Raw genomic sequence first — 14,237 nt, 5'->3', positions numbered from 1 at the left:
AGGCCTACATTTGAGAAAGATTTTGTTGCAAGGTTTGAAGTAAAATCATAGTAAAAACATAAGACCAAAGAGAACCATTCTAAATATAAGTATTTGTCATTTGTCAGTATCGATATCCATACCTAACTAAAAAAAATAATGAAAAGGCAGACTTTCTGGGGTGATTTATTTTTCTGTTTTGGCCTGACTTAAAGAAAATTGTAAGGCTTGTCAACTATAATTCTTCAGTGTTTCAAACAGGATCTTGTTCTGGTGGATTAATAACAAGTTTTGCTCTATTTGTTGGAGAAAAAACATGATTCAAAGTAAAAAATATCATAGACACCTGGTAAACATCCTAGACTGACTGACTAACAGTGCGGTCAAGCATGTCATTCTAGCCATGACATATACATTGCCAAGTAAACCTAGCCCTGGTTGTTTTTCATTTGGAAGCCTGGCTGAATTAAACTGATCGTCAATTTATATTCTTTGGAGAAGGACACAATGTTTTACATTAAAAAGATATTATGCACTTCTGACAGTCGGAGATTCTCTCCAAGTACCCTGGCTTGCCCTTAAGTGTGAGTGAGTGTACATGCATGGTGTCAGGGCCCTATGATGGATGAGCAACCTGTCCAGGGTATAAACCCTTGGTTGTCTATTTACTACTGGGTTTAGCCCCTTGCCCCACTGATAAAGAATATTTGGATGGATGAAAAACTGCAAACAAACCAATCTCCTGATATCATAGCCACTTTTTACAACTTTTGTACTGCATGTATAACTAAAGATACAGTAGTAGTTCATCTTTTACATATTAATGAGCTTGAGGCAAACACATTCACATCTGTGTCCGCAATCCAGAAATCCAATGATTTCATTGTTGTATTATGTGTAGTTAGGCTCTCTGAAAAAAAAAAAAAAAAAAAAAAAAAAAAACATCTATTAGTGTCATCAGCCTTATTAGAAACAAAATAGATCTGCACAAATCCATTGATGATATCTGAACCACAGAGATTATGGATACTGGTGTTTCCAAACTCATTCTTTACACATTTCTAATCTACGCTTACTAAAAATGTTTTGGGTCTAATTTTATTGTTGTAATCCCAGTCTGTACCTTTTTCAACATGAGAGAAAAACTAATTGCTAGAAATGTTGCATAAACCTCCTTTTCTGTGTAGCATATGTTTGTCTCAACCACTCTGTAAGCTAGTTAATTGTGAGGTAGATGTTGACGTGTCTTTATGTAGAAAGAAATTTTCTGTCCTCCTCACTGACAGGTATGTTCCCTCCCTCCCAGACCTGTTTACCAGTGAGCGAAGCTGCTTTCAGGGAAGCCAAACTTGGCACACACCTTATGCAAAGCTGCCTGACTCACGATCAAATGTTCACTTTGTTCTAGTCGACAGGATAGAGTGTGGAACCCATGTGAGGTTAGTAGATGTTTTATGCTCATATTTAAACTGCTATACTTTATAAAACCAAATGTGTCCTGATATTTATAACTCATCTGTGAGATGATTCTTGGTAATAAACAAAGTATCGATTTTGAAAACCTCTCATGAATCCTTGCAGTTTTCATGGCTTTCAGATGACACTCTGTAGACCATATAGAAGCAAAGTGATTAAGATCACTGTACAGTTCTGTTAGCAAGTAGGCAATGACAGATTTACTTCTTTTATACTTTTCAGAACCATATATTTATCTATAAATGTTTTAAACTCATTGGTATTGTCACCCAAGGCTGAGTGCTTGGTCAACAGTAAAACAGAAGCTAATATTTTTAATAAACAAAAATAAATATCTTCTAATGGGTATGAAAGAAGGACATAAGAAAAATATGAGAAATTAATGTTAAAGAACAAATGAAGATAAATTATGGAGTAATTAAAAGACTGAGAGGGATAAGGAGGTATGACATAAATCTATCCATCTACCTGTATCGCCTAAATATTAACTCTATTTCCAGAACAGAGCAACAGAAATACCCACTTAAAAAAATAATGAAACAAGATTCCCCCTGCAGCTTTAAGACAAGAAACACCTTAGTTTTTAGTAAATAAATTTGTTTAGATTTATTCTGGGTTAAAATCTTCTTTATTTATATCACATGAATGAAGATGATGTCTCCCTTGGCAAAACCGGACGGTGATCCTGTGTTCAAGAACTTTCTTTGCAGGCTCATGAGGGAAGTGTACAGAGCTGGAGAGGTAAGTCAGGATGTCATTTCATTGTACTATCTAGCAACAGTTAAAATTGTGTTCTCAAGTCAAAATACAGCTTTCAGAGGGATCTTTCAATTTTCAAAAAGGATACTACCAAAGGGTTTGTTGATTAATAAATGTCTGGTGAACAAAAGCCAGGCCATTTCCATGTTAATCTACATTTCCCAATCCCTCCCTCAGCCCACTGACTTGAATGAAAATCTCTACTATGCCAAAATCAAGCTGTCTAGACCAGCTATAGCTGATATTCAGTCGTTTCTGATGGGAGAAGACAACTGGAGGACAGGGGCTCTGGATGATGCTCTCAGTGGCATGCTGGTGGAAGTTAAACCTCAAAGTTTACTCACCAGAGTGGCATATACTGTTGGAGTGGATCTTGAACCATTGTTCCAAGTAAGTGGAAAAAATACTTACAAAACCATTTTTAAGAGCTATACAGTGGTTGATCATTGATATATTAACTTCAGTATGATAATTATCATAAGTTAAGCACCTACATCTCAGTGATGCATAACAAATAGTTTAAATATAAATCACCAAATGGATGTGAAATAAAGATAAAAGTTGATTTGTAGAACTGGACAGATTTAAGATAAAAGTGCTAAAAGATAAAAAAAAATTGGAGCAAGATATAATTAAGTTCTATTTCACTTAAGAAAATGATTTAATAACGACATCTAAAATTGCTAATTACGATTCGTACCTTTAAAATCGTATGGGTAGCTAAAAACTGATAAACAACCATGTTGAAGCTGTTCAACCAAAATATGCCAACAAGCTAGTTGAAGAACTATTCTTAGCAATATACATGGCATTGAAAGTAATTTAGAAAAATCTCTAAGCAACAAACATGAAAAAAAAAAAAAATCCATGAGACAGGGAAGGGTCATTCACGGAGATAGCAGAGAATATGGCTGGCAGATCTAAAAGGGACTGGGCTGGTAAAAACAGTCCAAAGTCATGTCCAGAATAGAAGAGGTGTCCAAGCAAATGTAAACTGAAAACAGGGCAGTCCATAATGCGAGAAACAATAGTCAAAAGACAGGCAATGCAAAACAGAATATGATAAGGCTTTTGACAATCTGGCAGAGACTGGCTGTGAGAGGCAGGTAGATATAGGCAGGATCACAGCAGGGAGGAATGAAGGTGATTAGGAGAGAGACCGGTGTATCTGCTCACTCTAACTAGCAGTGGAGCAACGAGCCATCTGGCGCAAAAATCAACAGATGACAGGAAAGACATGCAGAATGCATAGCAATACCTTAGTAACATTAAATAGATAGTACTAAACCCATAAACTTTAAGTGCTAAACTTTTTGCTTTCATATTGTAAAAAAAAATAACTTGAGCAGTCAGTTTTTCATCTTTTAGTATCATATGTTGGTTTGTAAATTCTGTTCCTTCCTTTGTGCTTCCTGTCATTATTTAGTATTCTGTGCATTATGGATTATGTTAGTTTATTCTTCTAATAGATCTTTGTTTCCTATCAGTCTGTCATCTGCCTTTTACCACTTTTTGAAATTAGTTTTATTCCTGTCTTTTACAGACTGGGTTCTTTTTCATGATTGGCTTACTTTTTATCTGCTTCGACCAGAGGCCAAGAGTCTCCTGGTTCAAGATGTTCGGCACAATATTTGCCTTCTCCTTTATTGTCAGTATTCCTTGGAACTGGCTGTATCTGTACAAGGTGAAAAGAAACTCCTCCAGTTCTCCTTTAGTTTTGCTTTTATTCAGTGTATAGAAATTTAGATGTCTTTTTATGTTCAAATAGGAGGCCTTTGCGAAGCACCAGAGCAATATCATGAAGATGGAAAAATTATATTTAAAATGCGTGGGACAAAAGGAAATTAGCTGGATACAAAGTCTTATAGGTAAGTGAGTAGGAACAAAGCTTTAGATTTTCTGATTAGATGGTAATAATTTTTTTTCTTCAAATTGATGACTAACTTAGTTCTTTGATCAAGTCACAGGAAAAATATGTGAAGCTTGAGTAGTTTCATGGTAACTGCTGCTGCCATTACACTCATTTCTTGAGCCATCCTCAGTGTCTCTCTGGGGGAAGTACCTTCTGGTATGACCAATCATCTGCCAGTGACACGCCAAGGCCAGCAGAATTTTAACAAGAGTCAACCATCTAATAGGTGCTGGTGCTCTTTTAATGGAGTTCATTCTTGTTCATGAACATTAGTGATCATTAAATGGCTTTCCTCCCAAAAGCTTCAGATAGAAAGAATAGTACATGGATTACTGTTTTAGCATTTGTACACTTATTTATATTTAATTTCTTAATTTGCAGTCTTCTGGTTTTCTATATTTACTTTCTTTCAGGCTATTTGTAATATTATATTGCTTGGTTTGGAAAAACACAAACATTAGTTGGCTTTTTTTCCATTTACTAAAAGAAAAATAATATAAAACATGTAACAGTAATTGTAATCCATGTTGAAATTTTTTATTGTATTTTTTTAAAATTTATTTTCAGAGTGGTACAGAATCACCTGGACTCTTCAACCCGACCCTTGTGAGGAATACATGAAACTCATCCTAATTAATCCCATACTTGAGGTACCTCCAATTAAGGTATATCCCTCTTGCTGTTTTTTGACCCAAGGTAAGGTTACAATGGGCCGAAGATGCATTTTTCATTCAGGTATCCATGTACATAAATGTTTATAATTAATTATTCATAAACCTTATAGATTTCCAGGACTTGTTATATTATCGTTTGCTCTTAAAGGAGCAATAAGCAAAAAGTCCTTATTTTAGATAGAAAGAACTAAAAAATAGTTTTGTGAAGAACTAAAGGTATCTTTTTAGACTGACTATGGTTAAACGTCACACACCATCTCTATGTGTTGTTCTCCAATCTCTTGTTAACATAGTCAGGCTGGTCGCGCATGTGCGTACGTGCATGTGAACAGCTGCCACTCAGGGCTTAGCTACTCCCTGCCCAAAAAATACCACTGCCAGGCACAAAATGACAGAGAGCACGCCCGTCGGATCAAAACATTTTCTTGCTAAGAACATTATAAAGTTATGAGTTACTTATCTTCACTAGACATGTTCCCCTGAAAGGTGATGCTGTTTTGCTGTGTCTTTATCATTTGCAAATATGTGCATAAGAGCTGATAGGTGAGAATGGGAAATGGGTGCTGAGTGCTGGAGTGAGGTAGAGACAGGCATGGCTTACATCTTGATATACATCTTCTTTTGGTCTACAGACAGCGCTCAAGTACCACCTAGTGGTCAAATATTGCTTTGTGCTCCTTTAAAGAGTTGGGATTATCATAGGCAATGTTTTAAGGTTGATCATATTCTGCAACCAATAGTGACCACATGGTGGTGCTGTATGAGAAACCCCCACAAAGGTGTAAAGCATTTTTGCTGTATTGTTTCTATGGGTGACTGTGCACTGGTTAATACTTAAGCTCCCTTTTTATTTTTCAGTGCTCTAAAATATTTTTGACTACACATAAATACATTCATTAACATGATTTTTGTTTAACATCAAAAATTTAAATCTTAGAGAATGCATACATTGAATAATATATAACTTTGGTAAAGAGAAGGATACTTCAAATTGTATTTTTTTATTTCTTGATGTAAATCTGGTAATTAATTCAATTTTACCTGACTGGTGTTGTCACTGCAAATGAAAAACTGCTGAACAGGTTTCTATAAAAAGCTTGGCCAAAATCTGTTTTAAAATTAATTAGATTTCATATTCACATAAACATAAATGAAGGTAAAGGTAACAAAGATTAGCATAAATCTGTTTTTGCTACTAAGTCAGAGGTCTGAAAAGAAAACAATTAAGTTAATTCATTAAAGTATTTTGTATTTCCAATTGGTTGTAGCCACAGGATTATTAATGTTTTAAAGGGTTAATTAATGGTGAAGTTGACACCAATGGGAGGTTCAAATAGGCCTGATTCAGGCGTTAATTGATGGAAGAGAGAGATGGAAGAGCTTTAATTTTCTCCTGTCTCTCCTCCTTGTTCCTGCTCTGCATTCTTGGCAACTCCTTTTCAACTCATCTAATGGTGATGTAGCTGAAGTGTTATTTTAGCTTTTGAGATGTTAATTAGCTTCTCCCAGTTGACATGGTTATGCATCACAACAAATGTCTCAAAAACATCAACAAAAATCCTCAAAGCAGCACAGCATCCAATACCAAAATAGAAAATTGTCAAAAAAGCAACTTGATGCACAAAGGGAGGAATTGAAGTTCTTTAAAAATATATATCAGAACTAAAATCACAGATCTACTCCAGACAGCAACCACCTTAAGCAGCACACCTATGGAATAAAAAATTAATCCTCACAAACTCACGTGGCTGTAATAAACACGAATAATCCTTATTTGCCCAGCTGTTTTAGACTAGACACATGTACATAATAAATTCTGATTCAGCTTGGTCAGTCATGACACAAACTCTCAAATGGATCCCACACAGCACCTGTTTAAGGGGTTTTGTCTTTAGGGATCCAAAAGGTGACCTAAAATTTTTCAAAAAAGTAAACAAAACAAGTCAGATGACAAATGAATACCTCTCCTGCTACACATCATGATATTCTTTTTTTTTCCTCTGTTTAGGCAGTGACGTATACCTTCAGAACCTTCCTGATAGAGCCTCTGGCGGCCTTAGGAGAAGGAATAGGTGTTTTTTTTCGAGCACTCCTCAAAGATCTACCGGTTACCCTCTGGATACCAGTCCTCATCACAGTCGCAGCATGGATTCTGGTAAAAATAAGTCATCATGATATACACACAAATGCATTTATTTAATGTATGTCTTTTTACTGGTGTATGTGTTTCACTTTGTTTTCCCCCCTGTATGTCTTGGACTCATAGGTAATTCCTTTTGGAGGCTTGCCAGCGATTTTTAGAAACAATGTCAGACATTTTCTACCCTGGAGGGGAGGGAATTTACCGGATAATGCACAAGCACCTATTCAACACCAAAATGACAATCTGCATCTAGAATAGAGTGACATTGATCAAAATTAACCCAGGACCAAGCAACAGCCCAATATCCAGATTCTAAGAAGTGTTGACCTTTTGCAAAGGGAGGAGACAGACATCGAAGTGTGCCAGGGTAGCTCTGATGAGGAGAAGAATATCTTTACTATCAACTTTGAAGACCAGCCAGAGACACAGGAAGAGGTCAAAAGAAAGAGGGCTGTGACTACAAAAAACCAACCAAAGGCCAGTCAGTCTGAATTATATTTGCAAGCAAAGAATAAACAGATAAAAACAGACATGAAGGTTTCTCATGATGAACCTTGCAGAGATGGTGGCTCCTTTTGGAGGCTTGCCAACTGTTTTTAATAACTACTTCAGACATTTTCTACCCTGGAGGGAAGGGAATTTACCTGTTAATGCACAAACACCTGTCCAACATCAAGATGACAACCTGAGGTTAGAACAGAATGACATTCATCAAAGACAACCCAACAGAACCAGGCTAGAGCCCAATGTACAGATTCTAGGAAGCGCTGACCTTTCGCAAAGTGAGGAGACAGATGTCGATGAGCAGCAGGAGAGCTCGGATGAGGAGAGGAATACAAATATACTCAACTCTGAAGACCAGCAGATGACACCGAAGAAGGCCAAAAAGAAGAGAGCTATGATTACAGCAAACCAACCAAAGGCCAGTAAGTCTGAAATAGATTTACAAGCAAAGAATAAACAGATAAAAACAGACAAGAAAGTTTCTCATGATGAACCTTGCAGAGATGGTGCAGCAACCTCACCTCTGCCATAGGGGAGTTTTAAATGTTGTGTTTTGACAGTATGTGGAAAAATGGGACATGTTTCTGTGAATCTACCCATGCCTGATCCAAGACTTCAGCAGGAGAACAGAGGTCCCCAGCATCCTTGAGATTCATTGAAATGGATGCTGCTCAGCAGACAAACAACTCTAATGGATTAGAAATTTTTACCTATGGCAGCAAGTTTAGCAACATCTGTATATACTAATTACGTGATAGACTTACTGACTTTCAAAATGTATTAAATAAGAAACACTAGATCTAAATTAAGTTGTGCCAACATAGGCAGTGCAAATTATCGTGTGGTCTGCAGGGGTGTGGCTGTGTTGAGAATGTGTTGATTGTATCAGGAGGATGTTGGTTTCATTGTTTTTATGTTGAACTGATTTAATTTAGGCTACCTATTTCACTGTGTTTTCATATTTTTGCTATAATCATGGTGTTGGAGTTTTAATTCGAATGGGATCACAATACTTTATGTTGATATTTTTAGCATCTTGTTCCCATTAAACATATTTACAATTTTTTAAATTTGAAAAATACTTCTTTTTTAAGAAATTAATATGCTTTTAAAGCTTAACAGGTGTGCTTTTTGGATCCTTTACAGCCATCACCCTCTTTTGTGACACGTTATGCCTCCACCAACACCCATGCACACCCAATACAAATATAAGACATGCAAAGGAATCGTGCCTCTTTTTTGTTTTCACTAACAGTTTTAAACAATCTGTTATCAGAAACAAATTTAGATAAAAGGCTGCAAGTTAAAAAATGACTTTAGAATCATTACACTGTTGCTAGGTTTAGCCATATTATTATTTTTTTGTTCTTTTTTGGGTATATTTAATTTGTGGCACTTTCTTTTGTCAAGCTCATGCTTTCCTGCAGTAAGTGCAATATCACCCAAGTGAAAAACTGCCACAGCCGGGTGAGACATTAATATTTCTGGATTGAGATTCTTTAAGGACATTTTGGACTTTGACGTTGAAGTTTAATGATTTATTGTATTTTACGCTTAAAACTCCTATCGTTTATTGCTGCCACATGTGTTGGCAATAGGGGCCCAGGCTTTATTTTCTCTTGCAGAATCTGCCTGACCCTCCTGTTTAAAAAGAGTTTGAAGTTGGGACAGACATTCATGTATTTGTAAAATGAGCTGGGTTTTTATATAGACTTCTACCGTAAAACCCTTTACACACAAATATGTATTTGGAAAATTTACCAGGTCTGAGGTCTGCTTCTCAAAAGCAGAATTTGGAAATCCAGGATAAGAAGTAAAGCTAGGCTTGACGTGTCGTGATTAGTGCATCCTGGCTTTGTCTGTTTCTCGAAGGCCAATCCAGGCACAAGAGGTGTGACTATGTCAAGCCAAGTTTAAGGAATTCAGGTAAATGCCTTTGGAAGACAGTGTTCACCTCATATCAGTTTCTAATACTGGCATTAATAATGAATACAAAGATTGTTTGTATTTAAGACATTGAGCATAGACTCTAAAACAAATTTAAAGAAGTTAATGTAGGATACCTGATTTGCAATTAAATTACCTATTCATTAAAAAATACATCAAATAACATAACATTATTTACCTTAACAGTTGTTGAGTCACTGAGCTTTATGGTTTGTATAGTTTTTTTCTTCTTTTTAGGGCTATAGGAATGCATATTTGTGCACTTAAAGGGAAATATGTTTGTTCTGTCAGCAAAACAGCAGCCACTATAGTCACAGACCTCTGTGGAAAATGGTGCAACACCGGACTTTATTGACAATACCTTTGCTTCTTTATCAGCCATTTCTCTAATCTCTTTAACACAGTCCACTGAAGGCCTTTCTGTTAAATGTGGAACATCAGCGTTCAAATACACATTTCAATAGTAACACTGCCCTCAAGGATAATTATAAAGTTAATAATGGTATAGGCTACCATCATAATGTTAAATAGTACATGACTAAATGCTAATATGTATCAAGAGTATTTTAATGCAGGCTGATAAAAAAAAATACCAAAACACACATATAAGAAAATGGAATCACTGACAAAACACATTGGTGTCTGATCGGTGCGACCAGTGAGTGAACAGAGAAGGCACCAGCAATAATTAAGCCTGGCTGTTAGCCTGGTCTGGAGCAGGCTAGCTTCACAGAATAAATCAACATGGTAACTTATGTGCTTTGTAACTTTGTGAAACCGAGCCAAGGCTTGAGTCAGCCAGGATATCTGGAAAATCCTGGCTTAATCCTCCATCTTGGTTCTGTGAAACAGCCCACATATTGGTAAAGTATGTTATGCCCAGGGATATCTTGATCTGAATCCATTGATCAAAACTTAACTAAGAATGATGACTTATTTTATTTCCATGCAATCACAAGTCAAGCAAGGCCAAGGAGGCCTGACCAATGGCAGGTAGCCTACTAGACAAGGAAGTAATGAAGCACCCTGTATGTACCTATCATCAGTGGCGGCTGACCCATAGGGGGCACTCGGGCGCTGCCCTCCCTAGATGTGGAGGGGAAAAGTCAAAATATATTTAGATTTCAAAAGTATTATTAATGTCAGTTTTTAATTAATAGTATGTGGCTACATGTAATATGAATTATTAAAACACTTATACTAATTGACTCTACCAGTTGACTCTCATTTAACAGTGCATTTCCACCGACAGAACGTAGCATTTCTCCTGTAGGGCTCTCACTCAAGGAGCCCCACAAGTGTAGCGAAATAACCAATCGTATAATGTTGCTAGGGAAAATGTATAAATATTTGGCCAATCAGCATCGCCAAAATGAATGGCTTTGGGGCTACTGGAATCATAGCCCTTGCTGCTTAGTGATATAGGTATATGGCAAGCTGTTTTAACATAAAGTAATGTAGATAGCAGTCAGTCAGGCAGTGACGTAAAGATTACAGTGACGACGACAAAGAGAGAGACGCACACATTTTGTCATGTGGTAAGTGAGTTTGAATATTGGGCTATATGTTGAAAGGATTTTGGAAGGTGCTGTGAACATTGTACCAGGTACATAATTTTGTCAGCTGATAATTTTTTTCATATTTTGAAATTCTATTGTGTTTCTGTTGTGTTGTGAAACCCATTGTGTCATTGTGAAACTGTTTGGCTGAAGATAATGATAGTACAATATGGTGCATGCCTACTTTGGCATGCACCATACTGCATAATAGTGAATTAGTGAATTTTAGTGTTGTATTTAATACTGTTCCTTTCCAAAATAAGACATAATATAGCTGTAAATAGTTGAATGTATCTGTAAGCTGCTGATTCTGAGAAGGGAATTAAATGCTTATTGTGGAATCGTAGTAATTTTCCGACTTTTAATTTGATGGCATGTACTGGGTTAGGCAGGGAAATCTATTGGCCAGCACCACCAAGATTTTTTTTCATCAGCCGCCACTGCCTATCATCATTTTTTTAAATAACTCAAGCTCTATAATATTTGAAGGATCTCAAAGTTTTTATTTTTAACATTTGTATCTTTGTACTATAAAGCTGGTGTGGCACTTTCTGCTATGAATAAATAAAATGTTTCAGTGACATCAAATAATGTGGCTAAGCTATCTGTATCCCATATTTATAGCAGTTGACATCTTAGGTGTATAAGTGTTAGTTTTATGAGATAGAACAGAAACTAGAGAAAAAACAATTAACACCCCTGAAATTACTTCTCATTTTTTAATTATAGTGAAGACTGTGATGAATTGTGGGTTGTGTGTTGAATCAAACTGTAGACAGGGTTTTTGGGAGGAGCTTTGTGACAATATAACAATTATATGAAAGAAAACCTGTAGAAGTTGCACATGAAGAAAGAAGAAATGGGAAGATTAACGAACTTGGAAGTTGAACAGACTATGATGCAGTGTAACTGGGGAACATATATACTGAGGGAAAATTGGAGAATGACAATAAATGCAGATGAATTAATCAGGAGATAATGTAAAGTAGCTGGGGTAGAAGGAGTGCAGGAAGACTGAGGAACGGGGGCATTTAACATGAATTGAGCTGAAAGGGCAAACAAATACACTTTCAGACAAAGGGGGAAATCTAACATAAAATAATACCCAATGTACAGAGAACAGAACACAAAAAAGGGCCATATCATTCTTCTAAATTCTTCCTTTTTACATTGAAATCATTCAGTTAGGGTGTACATAAAAAGAAACAGCAATGCTTTGGTCTGAATACCTCATTAATTCCCGCTTTTTACCCCTGTTCTGAGGCGTGTCTCAGAGCAACTCGTTTTGGTGCGGTCTCTTTAATTCTAATGGAGGCACCTCACACCCTGTCCCGTCTATGTTGCATAGTGTTCGACTCCATCCTGTTCAGCCATTGTTGTAGTATGCTAGGGGACAGAGTAATGCATAATTCAACATTTTGCCTTATCTACTTGTAGCTTCAGGCATCCTTTAGCTTGGACTGTAAAGTTTCCCAGGGAAATAAAAATGGCAGATTTATGAGACCGGTAAGCTGGAAGTCCATGACCTTGTTTAGCAGTTCCACAGCAAATACTGTGATGTAATTGTAAAAAAAAAAAAAAAAAAGTAATAGAGAACAAAGAAAAGGAAACGGATAAAAACATGACTCAAAAATAATACTAAGATATCAAAGCAGCACCCAGAAAGACTAAATTCAAATTTTCTGTACTCCAGGTCCACAACAAAATGTATTTAAGGGCTGCAAACAAGCTGAAATTGGAGGCAACCAGAGCTTGTTTGCAGTTTCGATGTTCCAGATAACTGAGACTTTGCACAGGCATATTGGAGGGCTAAAAAAAGTGGATTTTACATAACATGTCCCCTTTAAAGAACATAAACAACAGGAAAATTATGAAATCAAAGACACAAGAGAAACCCAAATACCCAACAAACAGGGATCATGACAAAAACAATGTAAATGGAGCAACATGTTTGTTGGGGACAAAGATGAGGAACAGATCACCAGACATGGGTCTGTGATTAAAATATTGTAACCCCAAAGGACCCAAAAACGTTTAAGGATCATGTTTTCTTTTTTTTTCAGCATTTGGGTTATTTTTGACATTCTAAAGCACAAAATATATTATCTTAGTGTTATTTTATTTTATTCGTCTGCTTGTCAAATAGTCCTAAACTGTATAAACTAAAGCAGAGGTGGGTAGAGTAGTCAAAAATTGTACTCAAGTAAGAGTAACACTACTTCAACATATTTTTACGCAAGTGAAAGGAAAAAACTAGTCAGCCGAGAAATTACTCAAGTAAGAGTAAAAAAGTATTCAGTAAGAAGGCTACTTAAGTACTGAGTAACTAATCATAACAACTGAATATAATATTTAAAGATTTTGAAACACCTTGACGGTGCAGCTTGAACACAGTGAAGGACACTGGGTCACAGGGTGTTTCGGGTCTTTGATCTTCAGACACCCTCGCCTGGGTGACCCAACTGATCAGGCCCCAGTTTGTGTCCAAGCAGTGCGCCACTCCATGCGTCTCTCCTCTTGTAATTGGACATACAAAAATATATGGTTATGTGTAAGGTCTGGTATATTATAGACAAAAAAAAAAAAAAAAAAATACGATAATTACAAAATAATTTCAGGCAGAAAAAACACTTTTCTAAATATTTTTGTTCAGCATTAAACTTGAAAGCAATACTTACAGCAGTTATTGTATATATAGTATGTTAGAACAATGCAAAATACTTTCAATGACAATATCTAATGTTTCCTGCACGTCCCTTTGACTTTCAAATGGCTCAATGACCACAGCAGATAGAAAATGACAATAAAATAACAAAGCTCATGTACAAATTAGATGTCTCACTTTAACATAAACTCTGTGTTTTTGGCTCTCAGGTGCATTCTTGGTTAAAGCAAGTATGTTCTTTATTCATAAAGTTACTTGAAGTAGGAAGAATTGCTAGAATTTTTATTCAAGTAAGAGTAGCGATGTCTGAGTAATAATATGACTCAATTAAAAGTAAGACATACAGTGCAGATAATCTACTCCTAAAAGTACATTTTGTCCAAAAAGGTACTGAAGTAAATATAAGTAGTTACTACCTACCTCTGAAACCAAGTGCCTCCACTTCTGGGGGCAGCAGCACTTTCACTAAAAAAAGTAATCCAAACATATATATTAACTAATGCATGTTACAAATATGTGCATATTGTATCCTTTTGACAGGGAGAGGGTCACCTAAATGATAGAAACTACTTTTCTACCTCAACAAGACCTAGATTCAACAGCGAACAAAACATAAAAG

General features: G+C 36.2%; 1 protein-coding gene across 2 annotated transcripts; it reads left to right on the top strand.

Annotated features, from left to right (window-relative positions):
* Positions 1-1,320: 1,320 nt before the first annotated feature.
* On the top strand, positions 1,321-10,534 carry LOC105921720 (chloride channel CLIC-like protein 1). Of its 2 annotated transcripts, none has more exons than XM_012857575.3 (8): positions 1,321-1,418; positions 2,107-2,196; positions 2,392-2,604; positions 3,758-3,898; positions 3,983-4,082; positions 4,694-4,791; positions 6,809-6,955; positions 7,509-10,534. In XM_012857575.3, exons 2-8 carry the CDS (start codon positions 2,107-2,109, stop codon positions 7,977-7,979), a joined length of 1,260 nt encoding a protein of 419 aa, XP_012713029.3. In that variant the 5' UTR covers positions 1,321-1,418; the 3' UTR covers positions 7,980-10,534. The 2 variants fall into 2 exon arrangements, with proteins under 2 accessions (XP_012713029.3, XP_035997052.1); XM_036141159.1 differs by having other exon boundaries at positions 7,067-10,534.
* The last annotated feature ends 3,703 nt before the right edge of the window (positions 10,535-14,237 follow it).

This window comes from Fundulus heteroclitus, chromosome 9 (assembly GCF_011125445.2).
Source record: "Fundulus heteroclitus isolate FHET01 chromosome 9, MU-UCD_Fhet_4.1, whole genome shotgun sequence".
NCBI lineage: Eukaryota > Metazoa > Chordata > Actinopteri > Cyprinodontiformes > Fundulidae > Fundulus > Fundulus heteroclitus.
This window is presented reverse-complemented; position numbering and strand designations above follow the sequence as displayed.